Genomic DNA, 21,209 nt, shown 5'->3' with positions numbered 1-21,209 from the left:
TTTTGTCAAAATAGATTATTTTTTTTGTAGGACGTTTAGGAGAATTTAAGCAGCAGGTTAGGAGAATTAGGTTAAGCTATATCCCATCTAGACATGACCTTGAAACAAGGCCAATAATAATACCCAGTGTGCTTTGCAGTTCATTTTGGTATGTTCATTTTCACCTATACTGTACATTGGTCATTTAGCAGACACTCTTATACATAGTGACTTACAGTCAGTGCTACAACTAAGGTAGTTTAAACAACAACAACATATCAGTCATAACAAGTAAAACGTTTCTGTAAACATTCCTGAGAATGTTATTTCGCTACCTACTTCTAAATGTATTTAAATGTTTTATTATATACCAATTTCAAATTATTTTGTAATTTATAAGTATTTTGACGTTTATTTTGATGCACTGATCTTTGTAATTGTATTTGGTAATTTTTGCCAATCCCTGCTCACAAGGATAGGAAAACAAGGAACAAGTGGGGACATTTCCCCACAAGGAAAAGGCTATTTTAGGCTTAGGGGTTATGTTTAGGGTTACAATTATGGTTAGGGGTTAGGTTTAGGGGTTTGGGGTTAAGGAAAATAGGATTTTGAATGTTAATCAATTGTTTGGTCCCCACAAGGATAGTAAACCAAATACACAGTTGAAGTCTAAAGTTTACATACACCTTAGCCGAATACATTTAAACTCAGTTTTTCACAATTCCTGACATTTAATCGTAGAAAACTATTCCCTGTCTTAGGTCAGTTAGGATCACCACTTTATTTTAAGAATGTGAAATGTCAGAATAATAGTAGAAAGAATTATTTATTTCAGCTTTTATTTCTTTCATCACATTCCCAGTGGGTCAGAAGTTTGCATACACTCAGTATTTGCTAGCATTGCCTTTAAATTGTTTAACTTGGGTCAAACGTTTTGGGTAGCCTTCCACGAGCTTCCCACAATAAGTTGGGTGAATTTTGGCCCATTCCTCCTGACAGAACTGGTGTAACTGAGTCAGGTTTGTAGGCCTCCGTGCTCGCACACACTTTTTCAGTTCTGCCCACAAATGTTCTATAGGATTGAGGTCAGGGCTATGTGATGGCCACTCCAATACCTTGACTTTTTTGTCCTTAAGCCATTTTGCCACAACTTTGGAAGTATGCTTGGGGTCATTATCCATTTGGAAGAGCCATTTGCGACCAAGCTTTAACTTCCTGACTGATGCTTCAATATATCTGCATAATTTTCCTCCCTCATGATGCCATCTATTTTATGAAGTGCCCCAGTCCCTCCTGCAGCAAAGCACCCTCACAACATGATGCTGCCACCCCCGTGCTTCATGGTTGGGATGGTGTTCTTCGGCTTGCAAGCCTCCCCCTTTTCCTCCAAACATAACGATGGTCATTATGGCCAAACAGTTCTATTTTTGTTTCATCAGCCCAGAGGACATTTCTCCAAAAAGCATGATCTTTGTCCCCATGTCTGGCTTTTTTATGGCGGTTTTTGAGCAGTGGCTTCTTCCTTGCTGAGCGGCCGCCTTTCAGGTTATGTTGATATAGGACTCATTTTACTGTGGCTATAGATACTTTTGTACCGGTTTCCTCCAGCATTTTCAAAAGGTCCTTTGCTGTTGTTCTGGGATGGATTTTCACTTTTCGCACCAAAGTACGTTCATCTCTAGGAGACAGAGCGCGTCTCCTTCCTGAGCGGTATGACGTCTGCGTGGTCCCATGGTGTTTATACTTGCATACTATTGTTTGTACAGATGAACGTGGTACCTTCAGGTGTTTGGAAATTGCTCCCAAGGATGAACCAGACTTGTGGAGGTCTACTATTTTTTTCTGAGGTCTTTGCAAATGTCTTTTAATTTCCCCATGATGTCAAGCAAAGAGGCACTGAGTTTGAAGGTAGACCTTGAAATAGATCCACAGGTACACCTCCAATTGACTCAAATGATGTCAATTAGCCTATCAGAAGCTTCTAAAGCCATGACATAATTTTCTGGAATTTTCCAAGCTGTATAAAGGCACAGTCAACTTAGTGTATGTAAACTTCTGACCCACTGGAATTGTGATAAAGTGAATGATAAATCAAATAATCTGTCTGTAAACAATTGTTGGAAAAATTATTTGTATCATGCACAAAGTAGATGTCCTAACCAACTTGCCAAAACTATAGTTTGTTAACAAAAAATTTGTGGAGTGGTTGAAAAACGAGTTTTAATGAATCCAACCTAAGTGTATGTAAACTTCCGACTTGAACTGTATGAGTGAGTGTGTGTGTGTGTGTGTGACTGTTTGTTAATGCCCTGCCCCTCTTTTTTGATTACTTACACAATGACTGATTCATTGACTCTCAGGTATAGATTCACCAAACACAATGGACAGTTTCTTTTTTTATATATACACATCAAGGTGTCTTGATCAAACAGCTAAACAATCCTAGGTATGACTTTCCTAAAACAATTCCATATAGCTTAGTAGAACCCCCTCCCTGGCTTAGACAGGGCTTAGACTGTAGAGGTCACTGGCCTACACATAATACCCCATAATGTCAAAGTGGAATTGTGTTTTTAGAACATTTTACAAATGTCTGCAAAAAGAAAATCTGAAATGTCTTAAGCCACTAAGTATTCAACCACTTTGTTAGGGGCAAGCTTAAATAAGTTCAGTAGTAAAAACTTGCTTACCAAGTCACATAATAAGTTGCATGGACTCACTCTGTGTGCAATAATAGTGTTTAAGAGGATTTTTCAACGACTACCTCATCTCTGTACCCCACACATACAATTATTTGTAAGGTCCCTCAGTCAAGCAGTGAATTTCACACAGATTCAACCACAAAGACAAGGGAGGTTTACCAATGCCTCACAAAGAAGGGCATTGAATAACCCTTTGAGCATGGTGAAGTTATTAATTACACTTTGGATGGTGTATCAATACAACCAGTCACTACAACGATAAAGGTGTCCTTCCTAACTCAGTTGCCTCAGAGGAAGGAAACAGCTCAGGGATTTCACCATGGCCAATGGTGAGTTTAAAACATTTACTGAGTTTAGTGGCTGTGATAGGAGAAAACTGAGGACGGATCAATAACACTGTATTTACTCCACAATACTAACCTAAATAACAGAGTGAAAAGAAGGAAGTCTGTAGAGAATAAAAATATTCCAAAACCTGCATCCTGTTAGCAATAAGGGACTAAAGTAAAACATACCAAAAAATTGCAAAGAAATTAACTTCATGCCCAGAATACAAAGCGTTATGTTCGGGGCAAATCCATAACACATCACTGACTATCACTCTTCATACCACAATAATGGTGGTGGCAGCATCATGTTATTGGTATGCTTGTCATCAGCAAGGACTAGGGTTTTTTTGTGGGGGATAAAAAATAAATGGAATAGCGCTAAGCACAGGAAAAATCCTAGAGGACAATCTCGTTCAGTCTGCTTTCCAGCAGACACTGCTAGGCAAATTCACCTTTCAGCAGGACAATAACCTAAAACACAAGGCCAAATATACACTGGAGTTGCTTACCAAGACAACATTGAATGTTCCTGAGTGGCCTAGTTACAGTTTTCACTTAAATCAGCTTGAAACCCTATGGCTGTCTAGCAATACTCAACAACCAACTTGACAGAGCTTGAAGAATTTTTTAAAGAATAATTTGCACATATTGTACAATCCAGGTGTGCAAAGCCCTTAGAGACTTACCCAGTAAGACTCACAGCTGTAAACACTGCCAAAGTTGATTCTAACATGTATTGACTCAGGGGATTGAATACTTACAGTGGGGCAAAAAAGTATTTAGTCAGCCACCAATTGTGCAAGTTCTCCCACTTAAAAAGATGAGAGAGGCCTGTAATTTTCATCATAGGTACACGTCAACTATGACAGACAAAACGAGAAAAAAAATCCAGAAAATCACATTGTAGGATTTTTTATGAATTTATTAGCAAATTATGGTGGAAAATAAGTTCTGGGCTGATTCCTCACCATTCTCATGATCATTGCAACTCCACGAGGTGAGATCTTGCATGGAGCCCCAGGCCGAGGGAGATTGACAGTTCTTTTGTGTTTCTTCCATTTGCGAGTAATCGCACCAACTGTTGTCACCTTCTCACCAAGCTGCTTGGCGATGGTCTTGTAGCCCATTCCAGCCTTGTGTAGGTCTACAATCTTGTCCCTGACATCCTTGGAGAGCTCTTTGGTCTTGGCCATGGTGGAGAGTTTGGAATCTGATTGATTGATTGCTTCTGTGGACAGGTGTCTTTTATACAGGTAACAAACTGAGATTAGGAGCACTCCCTTTAAGAGTGTGCTCCTAATCTCAGCTCATTACCTGTATAAAAGACACCTGGGAGCCAGAAATCTTTCTGATTGAGAGGGGGTCAAATACTTATTTCCCTCATTAAAATGCAAATCAATTTATACCATTTTTTACGTGCGTTTTTCTGGATTTTTTTGTTGTTATTCTGTCTCTCACTGTTCAAATACACCTACCATTAAAATTATAGACTGATCATTTCTTTGTCAGTGGGCAAACGTACAAAATCAGCAGGGGATCAAATACTTTTTTCCCTCACTGTATCACTGTCAACGGTCATACAAATTATATGAGAGCATTTCTATGCAAGTTATTCTCCAATAAAAACAGTTCTGCTGTTACACAGGCTCTAAAAATGCTATCATTGAAAGCATGAACATTTACCATGGTAAATGCATATATTGACTACAAACAAACATAGTAGGGTAGTAGTCTGCATAAATCAATCTACTGAAAATATTAAAGTAGACCGATCAAGAGAGATAAATGAAGAGTGAAAAGCGGTCTTTAAATTAAGCACATTTTTACTCCTGAACTTATTTAGACTTGCCATAACAAACGGGTTGAATACTTATTGACTCAAGACATTCCAGCTTTTCATTTTGTATTAATTAGTAAAAATGTCAAAAACACAATTCCACTTTGACATTATGGGGTATTGTGTGAAGGCCAGTGACACAAAATCTAAATGTAATCATTTTAAATTCAGGCTGTAACACAACAAAATTTGGAAAAAGTCAAGGGGTGTGAATACTTTCTGACGGCACTGTATATATCTCTATGTATAATCAACTTTTTAGTGCACCAGGCTTGGGGTCAATTCCACAAATTCAATTATACTTAAATTCTCACTCCCTGTAAATGACATTGAATTCAATTAAATTCCCCTTAATTCCAATGGTAGGTACATTTCAATAATTAAATTCCCAATTTAATATTATCCCCAACAATTCCCCAATTTCCAATTCCAATTCAATCCCCTCAGGCTGATCATGTCACAGTTCTGACAGCCTAGCACCAGCTATACTGGAAATATAGGAATACAGGTTGAAATGATTCAAAACAAATCCTACAGTCATTTTTTTATACAATGTACATTCATTCCATTAACTGGGAAATGTAAAAATATTGAATTCCAATTCAGTTCCAAAGAAGAAATGTTTGTACAATTCCAATTCAAAAAGTATAATTCCAATTCAATTAAAATGTAATTGTAATTGACCCCAACACTGCAGTGCACTACTTTTGACCAGAGCCCATAGGGACCCTTCAGTTTGTCCTCCTACTGAACAAAGCGCAAACACACACACACACTGGGCCAGAAGTGACCTGCTTTTAACAGACAGCCAGAACGGAGAACAGTGAGCAGATAGGGGCTAGCTCCTCCGCAGCACTTGCTAGACATTTAAAAGAGCTGGAATTCTCCTGTGGGTTTTTCATTGCAACATAGCCTTTGCATATTAGCTAGTGTCTTATTTGACTATGTAAACCACAAAAGACATTACTGTAATACCTATTTTTTTATTTATTGTTTTACACAATAGTCATTTAGCAGACACTCTTATCCAGAGCAACTTACTGTAGTGAGTGCATACATTTTTGTACTGGTCCTACGTGGGAATTGAACCCACAATCCTGGTGTTGCAAGCACCATGCTGTACCAACTGAGCCACACAGGACCCTCCAAAGCAGATACCATTAACCCTAGTGACCTGGTTCACTAAGTACACAGTCCTTGTGGGCAGAAAGCATAAGACACACACACACACACACACACACACACACACACACACACACACACACACACACACACACACACACACACACACACACACACACACACACACACACACACACACACACACACACACACACACACAAAATGATTTACACAAGCATGCACATCAAACTAGGTCTATGCAGCTATATATAATCCACAAGTGTGCAACGTGATGCTTCACTTCAGTCCCATTTCTCCTCATGTACCAAAGGGAGAATAATTACTTTCATGTCTTGCCATGGCTGGACAGTAACAGAGAGATGTTCACACAGACCAAAGGCAGACAGGCTCAGATCCCAGATAACAGATGTATATCAGTCAGTAGAGAGCTCGAACAGAGGAAACCAGCAGGAAGACTATAACATCTAGGGTCTTCAAGAGGTCTCATGACAATAACAAAGTCTGACTGACCACCAACCACCACTCCCCAGAGACGAGAGACAGAGAGATACACGGAGAGAGAGAGACCCGGAGAAACTCCATTCTAATCCTGAAAGTATCAGGCCATTAGTACCTGGACATACAGACCATAACCACCATGGAGGAAATAAATCAATAAAGCTTTAATATCATGTCAATCTGATTAAACTGGAGAGTATCTACATTCCAATCAATATCTGTTTAGTATTTAAATAAAGTCTCAAGGGTTTACCTTCAGCCTGACACCTTGTTGTCACATACAGTACACACACAGCCTCTAAAATGGACGATGGCCACTTCAGCCTCTAAAGAGCCCCACAGTGTCGGTCAGCAGTGCTCTAATTCTCTCTCAATAAAGGCTTTCGAGATGAACGCAAAGGACACTCCACTCCCAGTACTGTAGCAGTGTTGCAGGGGCAGTGGAAGCACACTCATAGCTAGCCTGGATGCCAGTCTGTTTCTGCTCTCTTGCCAACTCCTTGTCTCTCATTGCCACTGTCATACCTCATTTCCATGAGGAGTTGGCAAGAAAGCAGAAACGGACTGGCATGCAGGCTAACTCGTAAGAGCTCTCCTCAAGCTACTGTATTGTAAAGGCTGTATGACAAGGTAAGAAATAGAATACATCATATGTCACAATATTCATCCTCTGTTGTCAAGGGGGATTCATTTGAACAATGTTTTCTACAAGAGATTGTACACATTAAATGATCCAGTGTTAAATCAACACAGTGTTAAATTGAACACTTACCGAGTTAATGTAACACCTGAATCAACACTAGTAATGTTACTAGGTAACATTGGCCAATTTGCTCTATATGTAATCCCACTGTAACATAATCATAATAACATGCATGAATTATTATTTTACTGATCCATAGTGAAGACGTCCATGGAGGAAAACAATAAAGCTCCTACATATGCAGTAAGGTAGGTTATTGCAGAATTACCATTAGAATGAACCAATAAAATCTTGTGACTCAGCATCGTGTGTGTGAGAGAGAGAGGGGGAGTGAGAGAGAGAAACAGGCAGACGGACAAGACGACAGAAATATAGACAGACAAAGAGAGGGGGGGAAATACCAATCTCGCCAAGCCTCAAGCACCTTCTATTGCTTCCACCGTCACGAATCCTAGATCAGCTATAGCCTGCCTGCTAAACTCAACTATAGCTCTCCTAGTCTAAAATGATCCAAAAACTGTAGCCTATGCATAGATAATGAAGATGATATCTGTCTAGATCTTAACAATAGAAACAAGGAACTGTTTGGCTAAACCAATTCAAAACATCTCCTGTAGGCTTTTTGAACGAAACTGGGGAGAAGGATTTGATAGCTTACAGAATCGGTCATGAGTTAACCGGGAATGCCGATGTTTCAGCACCTTAAGTGCTGGACCTAATAGAAGCAGCGCGTAAAATTCACCGGCGTTCTGCAGACCGGCTGGTTGTGACATCGACCGACCGTTCTCCCTGCAGCGCCGACTATGCGTTCACCGCAGATCAGCAATTCACATAAATAGGCTATAACAGCATACAAATTCTATCAATAATATTTTATTTCGTGTAGCCTACCAAGATAAGATGATTGATTGGTTGGTTCAATATGCTACAGCTGCCAACAAACTACCAATAAACCGTTCTAGGTGATCCATTATGGGCAAGGTTTGCGAGTCCCCATCTTCAAATGTGACCTTTTAAATGAAACAAAATGCTAAGATGTAGGTCGCGTTGGAAGTGACCACAAAATATGTCTAGCTGCCCGGCACTATTTAGCAGTTCCAACAGTGGAAATGAACAATGAATCCTTTCTCTTGATCGATTCATTGGGGTAGCTCACATTATTTCTGCTCATGCACTGATGCACACAATTAGAAAACTTCAAAAACCAACACGGTGATGTGAATTAATAAAATACTATAAGATACAGGCAAAACCACCCGACCATTTTCACTTAGTCTGCATTCTGTTTTCAATCAATATAAATACATATGTCATCTTTACCTGTTCGGTGCAGTGGCTTCGCAGTAGAACTCGCTCTTGCCGGAGCGCAGTGACTGGCAAAGGAATCCTGGGCCCACTTAGCCCCTCCCGCTACTCCCTGACTACCGTAAGTATTTCAACAGGGGCGCTACAGAATTCACACTCAATGATAACAAGTCCATTAATATTTCATAAACCATTCTAACCCTCATTAATTGACTTAAAAAAGCAAATGATTATATAAAGCAAATTAATCACAATGGCAGTTGGTAAGGCGATTATTTAGTTATTATTAAGGTGCTAGACAGGTGCTAGACATTCAAATAGGTGCTAGACATTCAAAATAACACTCAACACTAGACAATAATATGAGGCCAGAGTGGAGAATCAGTGGTGGCATGGGTTTTGTCCCAAATGGCATCTTATTCCCTTTACAGTGCACTACTTTTGACCAGGGCCCAAATAAATAAAACAAACTAATTGGGCCATAGGGCTATACAATAGTAACCTGGGCTTTGCCCCAAATGGCAACCTTTTTCCTATATAGTGCACTACATTTTGACAAAACGCCAGTGTGCAATAGTGAAAAATGGTGCAAAAAGTGAATAGGGTACCACTTGGGCCGCACACCTAGTCCATCAGGCTGGTTAGGTCGTTTTTTGTTGTAGTTGGTCATACTTAGTAGGCCTATTGTTGCAACACTTTCAACCATTCTACTGTACATATAATACATTGCAAAACAGATAGTTCACAGTGACCCTTTCCTTGGCCTTGCCTCTTGATGTTTTGTGATGTCTGCTCAATGAGGATGTCAACACACTTCAAGGGAAGTACAAGGGGAATGGCTCCTAGAGTCTAGCCTATAGGCCTCGGTTAATGACAGGGGGGAGAGGCTTTTCCACCCCCCTTGTTCTCCAAGCCTGCTTCAGATGGAGCTGATAACCTTGACCGCTACTTGCCTGCAATTAGCCTTCCAAATGGCACCCTATTCCCTATAGTGGACTACTTTCGCCAAGCGCACTATAGAGGGAATAGGGTGCCATTTGGGATGGAAACCCTGATGATGCTAGTGAAGGATAAAATGGGCCTGTATCTTTGAGTCTGTGATGCTGATGGACAGAGCAGCTCACCACTGAGGAGAAGATCAAAGTTGAACAGTTAAAGAACTGACTGGACCAGTGGGTTTAGGAAACTTAAGCTCGGAGTGTGAAAGATAAGTTTGACAATGATAGCAAGAGAAATAGTAATTATATGTGGAGTGGAATAATCACCCTATCAAAAGGCTAGGCCTATTTACGAAGCATAGCTAAATGCTTAGGCCTCGGCATGCATTCATACCACATTTTTAGGGCCTCTTACCTAACAAGTACGTGTCTCACTAAATTCTTATTTGCTAATAAAAGACAACAGCGCCACACTGTGTCGAGCGTGGGTCATTCAGTCTGGCCAGGTAATGGGTGTTAAAGCAGTGATTACAAAGTAACTGGTTTGACCACTCAATACTATAATAAAAGGACAAGACATGAACGACGGTCGTGTGCAATAGATCCCCTGCTGGGTGTCGACAAACGGTAGGGATTCAACATGTGGAATCATTGGGCCGACGTTACGTGGTCAGAGGCAATAGAACGACCATCCCGTTACCTTTAACCATTCGTCGGCACGGTCTGGTTTGTCTTTAATAATGTGACAGTCAGACAGTGGCCTGAATGATTTTAATGACTTGTGTTCAACAGAGATTACACCGTCAGACGAGAAGTAGAACAACAACAACAACAACAAAAAAACAATGAAAATACTTCACTTGTTTTTTTGTCTGTATAAAAATGATCACTAATGGAAAATACAATCTGTTAACCAAGAGAAACTGGTGAAAATCTAAAAATACCTACATACACACATAGACTTTGCATTTTCAGACACGTCATAAAACATAAATAAATATCAGGTAACAACTATGTACATACAGTGGTTACGATCGGTTGTGCACTAGTACGCAGATCTTCAATAAGAATGCAGGTCAGGGTTACTTAAAAAAAAGTACACATTTAAAATGTTGAATATCCAACACAGTCCACACCAATATCTTACAATACAGGGAAGAAATTTAAATAAATATAAAAACTCTCCCCTCATTTTTTTAAAAACCAAATTAAAACATCACTGTGTTCAGGAAATGTAGCAAACATTAGGTGTGACGTCTCCACCAGGTAGTTCAGGCCTCCTCGTGTATCTCTGCCCCTCGGGTCTCCTAATCTCCTGTGGAGACCTGTTGAAGACAGAAAACAGGCACTTAAAGGCATGTGGAACACACTGTCCATTTAACCATAAATAAACCATTAAGCAATGGATCAGTGAAAAGGCAGTTAGGCGTGGCTGTGCGCTCCGTAACACTACTGCTTTATGACATACCAGCCCACATCAATAGACTGGTTGATACATGCATTCAACAAAACAAAATACACACTTCTATAAGTAACTGTACATGCTACCTGTGCTGTGCAGTGGTTAATCCAAGCCATCTCAGGTGACTCTGCTGTAAGACTGTTGTTCCCGTCCTCTACATCAGGTGGTGCTGTTGTACTGGACAGGGCTGAGAATGGGTGTGACTGAACAGATACACTGTTCTCGTCTGTGCTGCTGGTGGGCTCTGACTTCACTCTCTTCTCCCAGTGACGCTCCTCCTGCTCCTCTTCATCACACCTCAGAGCCGCATCCTCATCCTCACACAGCGGGAACACACGACTCTCCCACGGGAAACAGGGCTGCAGACAGAGGGGAGGAGGAAATACTGAGGGCTACATACGAGTACATTACTTTTATCACTTTCATACGTGGGTAACACAGCATGGGCAACTGAATGTCAAATTAGATTGAGCTAGTATAAACACTCACCGTACATCATTATTCTCCCGTGATAAAGGGTTAGATTTAAAACCAAAATTCATGCAAGGCGAGTATGGTCCCTGTGACCTTCACACCCACATCCTGCGCATCAGGGAGCCTGCAGCCTTCCCTCTGAATGTGTGACAGGAGGTAGGGAGAGTGCCCACTCTGTCAGACACCACCCCTACTCTATCATTACTAGCAGGGTCGGGGAGTAACGGATAACGTGTCATGGATTTGTTTTAAACAGTAACTAATCCATTACCAGCAAAAATAGTGTAATTGGATTACAGATATTGAAAAACTTTATGATTACTTCTAAGATAGTTTGTTATTGAATTTAAAAGTTATGACACCTTTGTTTTCTCAATGCCATTCAAATCAGCATTGAAAAAAGGCGCAAGTTTAAGTTTGATCCACTTGAGCGAGTCTGACCACAAGTCAGAGACCACTATGTTGACGCACCAAAAGTGTTTGATGGATCGCGGGAAAAGAGCAGGAATAGGCTATTGTAGGCTACAGTCCAAGCTATCTTCCAAAGGTGTGACTGCTGTCGGCAATCCAAAGATTATCCAACTTGAATAAACACTTGGAGGTAAGGATGACAGCAGTGGTGTAGTTCACAGGCTATACAGATATCGCCTATTATTTATGTTTACATAGCGCAATAATGTGAATCACACTGCTGCTCTCTCATTTAGCTATTTGCACCTTACGGATTGTGGTTAATGTGGATGGCTGTTCACAAATTTGCATTTTAACCTTACTGGTTGAATTGAAGAAGTTTAAACTGCCCATCAATCATTGATTTTGCAACCAGTGGACAGCCAGTGAAAAATTTGATCTTGGAACAGCTGCACAGTGCAGATCCCAACCTATGGAATAAAAGTTTGAGGCCGTTCCTCCCTTCTAAACTCCTCCATGGTATTGTGCTCCATACTGTCAAAAACAAGTTCAAATTAGGAAGACCACGAGTGGGGCTTTAATTGCTCAATCTAATTCATGCTGCAAAAATAAATAAAAAAATCCAGCCTAACGGTCACATGCTTTTGAAATGATCGAGATAAAGTGTCTACAATAAAAACCTAGAGCATTCAGAAAGTATTCAGACCCCTTCCCTTTTTCCACATTTTTGTTACGTCACAGCCTTATTCTAAAATGGATTTTTTTTAAAAAGTATTATCTACACACAATAACAAAGCAAAACCTGTTTAGAAATGTTTGCAAATGTATAAAAACAAAGAAAACAAATATCACATTTACCTAAGTATTCAGACCCTTTAATCAGTACTTTGTTGAAGCACATTTGGCAGTGATTACAGCATCGAGTCTTCTTGGGTATGATGCTACAAGCTTGACACACCTGTATTTGGGGAGTTTCTTCCATTCTTCTCTGCAGATCCTTTCAAGCTTTGTCAGGTTGGATGGGGAGCGTCACAGATATTTTCATGTCTCTCCAGAGATGTTCAATCGGGTTGAAGTCTGGGCTCTGGCTGGACCACTCAAGGACATTGAGACTTATCCCAAAGCCACTCCTGCATGGTCTTGGCTGTGTGCTTAGGGTTGTTGTCCTTTTGGACGGTGAACCTTAGCCCCAGTCTGAAGACCTGTGCGCTCCGGTGCAGGTTTTCGTCAAGGATCTCTCTGTACTTTGCTCCATTCATCTTTCCCTCTATCCTGGTTAGTTTCCCAGTGCCTGCCGCTGAAAACATCCCCACAGCATGATGCTGCCACCACCATGCTTCACCATATGGATGGTGCAAGGTTTCTTCCAGACGTGACTATTGGTATTCAGGCCAAAGAGTTGAATCTTGGTTTCATCTGACCAGAGAATCTTGTTTCAGTAGGCAGCTCTCTCATCCATTTATATGCAGATGATACAGTCTCATACTCAACTGGCCCCTCCCCGGATTTTGTGTTAAATGCTCTACAACAAAGTTCTTAGTGTCCAACAAGCTCTCTACACTTAACCTTGTTCTGAACACCTTCAAAACAAAGGTCATGTGGTTTGGTAAGAAGAATGCCCCTCTCCCCACAGGTGTGATTACTACCTCTGACGGTTTAGAGCTTGAGGTAGTCACCTCATACAAGTACTTGGGAGTATGGCTAGAAAGTGCACTGTCCTTCTGTCAGCACATATCAAAGCTGCAGGCTAAAGTTAAATCTAGACTTGGTTTCATCAATTGTAAATCGCTCTTCTTTCACCCCAGCTATTTATTGCCTATTGCCTACCTCCCTACATTTGCACACACTGTACACAGATCTTTCGACAACAAAATCACACAAAAATAATCAATGGAAATCCAATTTAATCAACCCATGGAGGTCTGGATTTGGAGTCACACTCAAAATTATAGTGGAAAACCACACTACAGGCTGATCCAACTTTGATGTAATGTCCTTAAAACAAGTCAAAATGAGGCTCAGTAGTGTGTGTGGCCTCCACGTGCCTGTATGACCTCCCTACAACGCCTGGGCATGCTCCTGATGAGGTGGCGGATGGTCTCCTGAGGGATATCCACCCAGACCTGGACTAAAGCATCCGCCAACTCCTGGACAGTCTGTGGTGCAACGTGGCGTTGGTGGATGGAGCGAGACATTATGTCCCAGATGTGCTCAATTGGATTCAAGTCTGGGGAACGGGCGGTCCATAGCATCAATGCCTTCCTCTTGCAGGAACTGCTGACACACTCCAGCCACAATGAGGTCTAGCATTGTCTTGCATTAGGAGGAACCCAGGGCCAACCGCACCAGCATATGGTCTCACAAGGGGTCTGAGGATCTCATCTCGGTACCTAATGGCAGTCAGGCTACCTCTGGCGAGCACATGGAGGGCTGTGCGGCCCCCCAAAGAAATGCCAACCCACACCATGACTGACCCACCGCCAAACCGGTCATGCTGGAGGATGTTGCAGGCAGCAGAACGTTCTCCACGGCGTCTCCAGACTCTGTCACATGTGCTCAGTGTGAACCTGCTTTCATCTGTGAAGAGCACAGGGCGCCAGTGGCGAATTTGCCAATCTTGGTGTTCTCTGGCAAATGCCAAACGTCCTGCACGGTGTTGGGCTGTAAGCACAACCCCACCTGTGGACGTCGGGCCCTCATACCACCCTCATGGAGTCTGTTTCTGACCGTTTGAGCAGACACATGCACATTTGTGGCCTGCTGGAGGTCATTTTGCAGGGCTCTGGCAGTGCTCCTCCTGCTCCTCCTTGCACAAAGGCGGAGGTAGCGGTCCTGCTGCTGGGTTGTTGCCCTCCTACGGCCTCCTCCACGTCTCCTGATGTACTGGCCTTGATTGATGTGCCATCCTGGATGAGCTGCACTACCTGAGCCACTTGTGTGGGTTGTAGACTCCGTCTCATGCTACCACTAGAGTGAAAGCACCGCCAGCATTCAAAAGTGACCAAAACATCAGCCAGGAAGCATAGGAACTGAGAAGTGGTCTGTGCTTACCACCTGCAGAACCACTCCTTTATTGGGGGTGTCTTGCTAATTGCCTATAATTTCCACCTGTTGTCTATTCCATTTGCACAACAGCATGTGACATTTATTGTCAATCAGTGTTGCTTCCTAAGTGGACAGTTCGATTTCACAGAAGTGTGATTGACTTGGAGTTACATTGTGTTGTTTAAGTGTTCCCTTTATTTTTTTGAGCAGTGTATATTTTTTTTAATAAGTGGTCTGAGAGTCCTTTAGTCTGGTCTGAGAGTCCTTTAGTCTGGTCTGAGAGTCCTTTAGTCTGGTCTGAGAGTCTGCAGCACTCCACCATCATGTGCCTTTTACTGAGGAGTTGCTTCCGTCTGGCCACTCTACCATAAAGGCCTGATTGGTGGAGTGCTGCAGAGATGGTTGTCCTTCTGGAAGGTTCTCGCATCTCTGGAGCTTTGTCAGAGTGACCATCAGCATCTTGGTCACCTCCCTGACCAAGGTCCTTCTCCCCCGATTGCTCAGTTTGGCCGGGCGGCCAGCTCTAGGAAGAGTCTTGGTGGCTCCCAACTTCTTCCATTTAAGAATGATGGAGACCACTGTGTTCTTGGGAACCTTCAATGCTGCAGAAATGTTTTGGTACCCTTCCCCAGATCTGTGCCTCGACACAATCCTTTCTCGGAGCTCTACGGACAATTCCTTCAACCTCATGGCTTGCTTTTTGCTGTCATGCACTGTCAACCGTGGGACCTTATATAGACAGGTGTGTGCCTTTCCAAATTATGTCCAATCAATTGAGTTTACCACAGGTGGACTGCAATCAAGTTGTAGAAACATCAAGGATGACCAATGGAAACAGGATGCATCGGAGCTCAATTTCCAGTGTCATAGCACAGGGTCTGAATACTTATGTAAAAAAGGAATTTAGTTTATTTTTTATTAGCAAAAATATCTAAAACCTGTTTTCGCTTTGTTATTATGGGGTATTGTGTGTAGATTGATGAGGATTTTTTATTTATTTAATACATTTTAGAATAAGGCTGTAACGTAACAAAATGTGGGAAAAGAGAAAGGGGTCTGAATACTTTCCGAACGCACTGCAAACAATAGGCCTATAGCAAATGCAGCATATGGCATACATTTCTCACATGCAAATAGAATTTTTCAGTAGTGCTCAAAGCATGCTATTCCATGAGAGCAGCATTTATTTTTCAACTCGAAGCAATGACCCAATCAGTCCTCCATGACAACAAAAATCATAAACAACAGTAGGCTAAATATGTCCTTACATCTTGGGTTATGCTCAGGTAAAATAGTCTTGTAGTCTTGAAGATCAAGGGGTATTAAATTAAATGGAATGAGTGGAAATCTGTCACACTGATTTTGTACGTAAATTAATAGCTTAAATCGGATTATTAACTGTGGTAGAAACCAATGGGTTAGAAGAAGCCCACATAACAAACCTAGAAAAGTAAAATGCAACAGCCATTTATGGCCAGCTATGTAAACGCTAACATTGGTTTATCCTACAATCTCTTACATAAAATGCCCAATATTCATATGTCACCCAAGTTATATACAGTTTTTCAGTCTCAGCGAGTCATATTTTAAATTAAAACCTCTAACTAATTCAGCTCTGCGTTATACTTAATAGCTTATTGATTAGAATGTTCCTGAATTAGCAGCAGGGTTAATAGATGGTAGTACCAAGACTTCATACTCAGAATGTAACAAAGAGCTGAACCGGGATCCAGACTTTAGGTTGGTACAGACTAGACAGTGAATGTCCTTTCTTACCACCCACTCCTCTAAGGCTCCGTCCGTGTCCAGATGGCTCCAGTCCACGTGAGTGCTCACGTCACCTCTGGTGTCACCCATGACAGCACAGTCCCATACAGAAACACCTGGTCCATCGTTCCTACTGCCAGACCTACAGAGAGAGGCGATTCAAATGTTATATTTTTTTTAAAATACTGCAACAGAGCAAGAGAATGCTGCACTTCATTCTCAAAGGAAAAAAACAGACACTGTGTATTGAATTGAGATCCAGTGAGGTAAGAAGCTTTACTGCAGGATCAATCAGCAACAGCAAGGTGATGTGTGGTGTGCCCAGTCCCCACCTGGCGGTGCGTCTATAGTGTCTGGTCTTGTCCCAGGAGGTCCAGCGGAGTTTCTCTCTCTGCTCACACTCCAGGTGCCTCTGGCAAAATGTCTTGTCACACAGCAGCTCCTCTTCCTCCTCCTCCTCCTCCCTCTCCTCCAGGGGTGGGTTATCAACCACTCTCCAGCTACAAGGAAGGAGGGAGGAGCAGAGCAATGTGTAAGGTGACAGAATACACTACATGGCCAAATGTATGTGGACACCTGCTCGTCTGACTTCTCATTCCAAAATCATGGGCATGAATATGGAGTTGGTCCCTCCTTTGCTGTTATAACAGCCTCCACTCTACTGGGAAGGCTTTCCTCTAGATGTTGGAACATTGCTGCAGGGACTTGCTTCCATTCAGCCACAAGAACATTAGTGAGGTCGGGCATTGATGTTGGACGATTAGGCCTGGCTCGCAGTCGGTGTTCCAATTCATCCCAAAAGGTGTTCGATGGGCAATGGTGTAAAGTATTTAAGTCAAAATACTTTAAAAAGTACTACTTAAGTAGCTTTTTGGGGTATCTGTACTTTACTATTTCTATTTTTGACAACTTTTACTTTACTACATTCCTAAAGAAAAATGTACCTTTTACTCCATACATTTTCCCTGACACCCAAAAGTATTCGTTACATTTTGAATGCTTAGCAGGACAGGAACATGGTCCAATTCACACACTTATCAAAAGAACATCCCTGGTCATCCCTACTACCTCTGATCTGGTGGACTCACTAAACACAAATGCTTTGTTTGTAAATTATGTCTGCATGTTTGTACATGGCCATCCCTGGCCATCGCTAAATAACAAATTAAAAAATAATAAATGTATGTGATCTGGTTTGCTTAATATTAGCAATTTGAAATGATTTATACTTTTACTTTTGATACTTAAGTATAATTAAAACAAAATACTGTTACTCAAGTAGTATTTTACTGGGTGACTTTCACTTTATTCATTTTCTATTAAGGTATCTTTACTTTTATTCAAGTCAGGCAATTGGGTACTTTTTCCACCACTGTCGATGGAGTTGAGGTCAGGGCTCTGTGCAGGCCAGTCAAGTTCTTCCACACCGATCTCGACAAACCATTTCTGTATGGACCTGAAACAGGAAAGGGCCTTCCCCAAACTGTTGCCACAAAGTTGAAAGCACAGAATCATCTAGAATGTAATTGTAAGATGTAGCGTTAAGATTTCCCTTCACTAGAAATAAGGGGCATAGCCAGAACCATGAAAAACAGCCACAGATAATTATTCCTCCTCCACCAAACTTTACAGTTGGTACTATGCATTCGGGCAGGTAGCGTTCTCCTGGCATCCGCAAAACCCAGATTTGTCCGTCAGACGGTGAAGCGTGATTCATCACTCTGGAGCGTTTCCACTGCTCCAGAGTCCAATGGCGGCGAAACTTACACCAATCCAGCCGACGCTTGGCATTGCTCATGGTGATCTTAGACTTGTGTGCGGCTGCTCGGCCATGGAAACCCATTTCATGAAGCTCCTGTCAAACATTTATTGTGCTGATGTTGCTTCTAGAGGCAGTTTGGAACTCGGTAGTGAGTGTTGCAACCGAGTACAGACTATTTTTACACACTACACGCGTCAGCACTCGGTGGTCTCGTTCTGTGTGGCCACCACTTCGTGGCTGAGCCGCTGTTGCTCCTAGACATTTCCATTTCACAATAACAGAACTTAACAGTTGACCGGGGCAGCTCTAGCAAGGCAGAAATTTGACCGACTTGGTGGAAAGGTGGCATCCTATGACAGTGCCACATTGAAACTCACTGAACTCTTCAGTACTGGCCATTCTATTGCCAATGTTTGTCTATGGAGATTGCATGGCTGTGTGCTCAATTTTATACATCTGTCAGCAACGGGTGTGGCTGAAATAGTTGAATCCACTAATTTGATGGGGTGTCCTCAGATCATAGGACATCAAAGAACAGACTCATTTCTTGGGAGGTTTGATCAAACTCAAAATATAGTTAAGCAAAAACTGGTGGCTTTAGCTTTTGTTGAGAAGTAACTCAAGCCAAAGAACAAGCTCCAGAAGCCATACCTGGGCGTTATAATATCTCTGTACTGAAGTCTCTCCACCTTTGTAGTGGCAGCCAGGGACAAAGGGATGACGATGTTGTCAATGTTGTAAACACTCTCTCCCTGACGTCTGCGGATTGGGCCCTGAGAACAGAATAGCAAAAAAAAATACTGTAGCAAAGCTCACTGATCAACAAGCGGGCTGTATGCCTATAATGCACACCGTTTGTTCTAAACTTCTCCACTAGATGTCAGTATTCATTACAAGGCAATTCTCAAGATATTAGTTGGTTTATCTATCCTTCTATTTCCAACATCCCCATGATGACAAAACTATTTTAAATTGAAGGGTTAGGTTTAGGGTGAAAATTAGGGATAGAATTAGAGTAAGGTTGAGGAGTTAGGATTACGGGTTAAAGTTATGGGAAGGGTTATAGGGAAAATAAGATTTCGAATGGAAATACATTTTAGGTCCCCGCGAGGATAGAAGATCATAACGTGTGTGTGTGGTACCCGTTTGCGTGTGTGTGAGGTCTGGGGTGTAACGGCATCCTCCAGGCTATCCTCTGGACTGTCCTCAGGGTCTGACAGCTGAGACAGGAAGTCCTCCTCATCTAGAGACCAACAACATCTAACTGTTAAAGCCATGGGTCGCTCTGTAACAAGCTACATAGCATACATGTAATGACCACACTCGCAGGCTACATGTATGTAATAACTAGTTGGATATGTGTTGGACAACATAGGAAATCATGATTTGGCTAGAGGTTAGGTCTATTTCTAATTGAAATTAATGTTGGATAGATCTAAAAAATAAAATAAAAAAAAAGCAGGAATTCCTGATTACTGAGTAAAAGTCCCATCCCAGGGATCATGCATACCTTCCATGGTCCTGTGGGTAGGTCTCCTCTTCCTCCCCCCGCGATAGGCTCTCCTGTGTGGGGTCTGAGCAGAGCCCGCCCACCTGATAGTTGACAGTCCCCTGGCCCCTCGCCACAGGTGCCTCCCATGCTGCTTGTGGCGGCAACCTGGAAGCACACAGCACCCATGTTAAAGTGGAACTGACAGCATTTTAGCAACATGAAATCTCATTAAAATCTGTTGAAATATACCCGAAGGAAGAATTACACTTTTATTTTACATTTTCTGACAAGCGAGGAGATATGGTCATTTTCACGTTTTCATAAATTCATAGTATATGTAATTCCCAAACATTCTAAGAAGGCATTTGTGAAAATTCTAAAGCAATATAGAGTGGTAAAGCGGGTGTGCGTTTGGACAATTAACAGACACTGCAGCAAAAAAAACGTGTCTCGTCCAAAGACAGGAGCCTACGCAGACAAAATCAATCTCTCTCTCAAACCAAGCACCCAAGCTAACTGGCTAAAGTTGGCTAGCTACTTCCAGACACAAATGAAAGAACACCTCACTCTGACCATTTTACTAGCAGAGCTAGTTAGCTAGGCTGTTTACATGTTATCTAGAGCGTTCATGACTAACTAACTTTTTTTGCCTACGTTTACTGACACCGGTCATATGTAGCGGGTGTTGCGCTTCGTAAATTCATCAGTTATTCTGCTCTCTGGCACACTCAGACGAGAGTGCTCTAAAATCGGAGTAGATAGCATATCTCTTCGTTCGCAAATTCACTAACTGGATAACAGTTATTCACATTCTTGCTAGCTAACCAAATGATACCTGCATCTGGAGCTGTTGTATAGCCACCGGAAAACGAGGGGGAAAAGTCAGTCAGTCAGTCACTCCTCCAATGACATGAGATTCGCTAGCTAGCTAACGTTAGGCTCTGTGTTTTTAGCTAGCTATAGAAATAGATACGCTAGCCTATTAGCCACTTTATGACTGACTTGTGATCATTGGCCTTGCTAGTTTGATTGTATTGACATTCCCAGCCTTAGTTACATTCGTCCAAAATATTGAGTCATTGAAACTGAACAAGTGCATCCTGAATGGGGGCCGCAAACAATGTACCAGGCGAGCTGTGTTGTACAACCTGATAGCATTAAATTATACGAATCCTACAGTGAACTGCATCCATCTATCCTGCCAACAATGCCTTAGTGTACGTCATGGAATGTTGAGTGAAATATAACCTATTTTTAAAACCTCTTATAAAGCTGGTTTAGAGCATAAACTGGGAATTGTATCTTTGACTTATATTATGATTGTCTGTTTCATATCTGCAAACTAGTTAAAATGCTGTCAGT

The 21,209-nt window shown here is 41.8% G+C and overlaps 2 protein-coding genes across 19 annotated transcripts in view; both read right to left on the bottom strand.

Moving 5' to 3' along the window:
• The window catches only part of LOC106582286 (microtubule-associated protein 2), a 182,022-nt gene extending 173,428 nt beyond the window's left edge, over positions 1–8,594 (bottom strand). For 16 of the 17 annotated variants that reach the window (XM_014165207.2, XM_045704737.1, XM_045704736.1 and 13 more), the window contains exon 1: positions 8,512–8,594. The gene's annotated coding sequence lies outside the window, so the exon portion shown is untranslated. The remainder of the gene's footprint in view (positions 1–8,511) is intronic. The other variant, XM_045704734.1, reaches the window with a different exon arrangement.
• A 1,594-nt stretch (positions 8,595–10,188) lies between these two features.
• The window catches only part of LOC106582285 (KAT8 regulatory NSL complex subunit 1-like), a 32,183-nt gene continuing 21,162 nt past the window's right edge, over positions 10,189–21,209 (bottom strand). For both annotated transcript variants that reach the window (XM_014165197.2, XM_014165198.2), the window contains exons 9-15: positions 19,866–20,012; positions 19,498–19,598; positions 19,007–19,128; positions 16,926–17,093; positions 16,603–16,735; positions 10,983–11,255; positions 10,189–10,759 (exon numbers count right to left, since the gene is read on the bottom strand). In XM_014165197.2, coding sequence (XP_014020672.1) covers positions 10,742–10,759; positions 10,983–11,255; positions 16,603–16,735; positions 16,926–17,093; positions 19,007–19,128; positions 19,498–19,598; positions 19,866–20,012 — 962 coding nt within the window. In that variant the 3' untranslated portion in view covers positions 10,189–10,741. The remainder of the gene's footprint in view (positions 10,760–10,982; positions 11,256–16,602; positions 16,736–16,925; positions 17,094–19,006; positions 19,129–19,497; positions 19,599–19,865; positions 20,013–21,209) is intronic.

The sequence above is a fragment of the Salmo salar genome, chromosome ssa21 (genome assembly GCF_905237065.1).
Source record: "Salmo salar chromosome ssa21, Ssal_v3.1, whole genome shotgun sequence".
Taxonomy (NCBI): Eukaryota; Metazoa; Chordata; class Actinopteri; order Salmoniformes; family Salmonidae; genus Salmo; species Salmo salar.
This window is presented reverse-complemented; position numbering and strand designations above follow the sequence as displayed.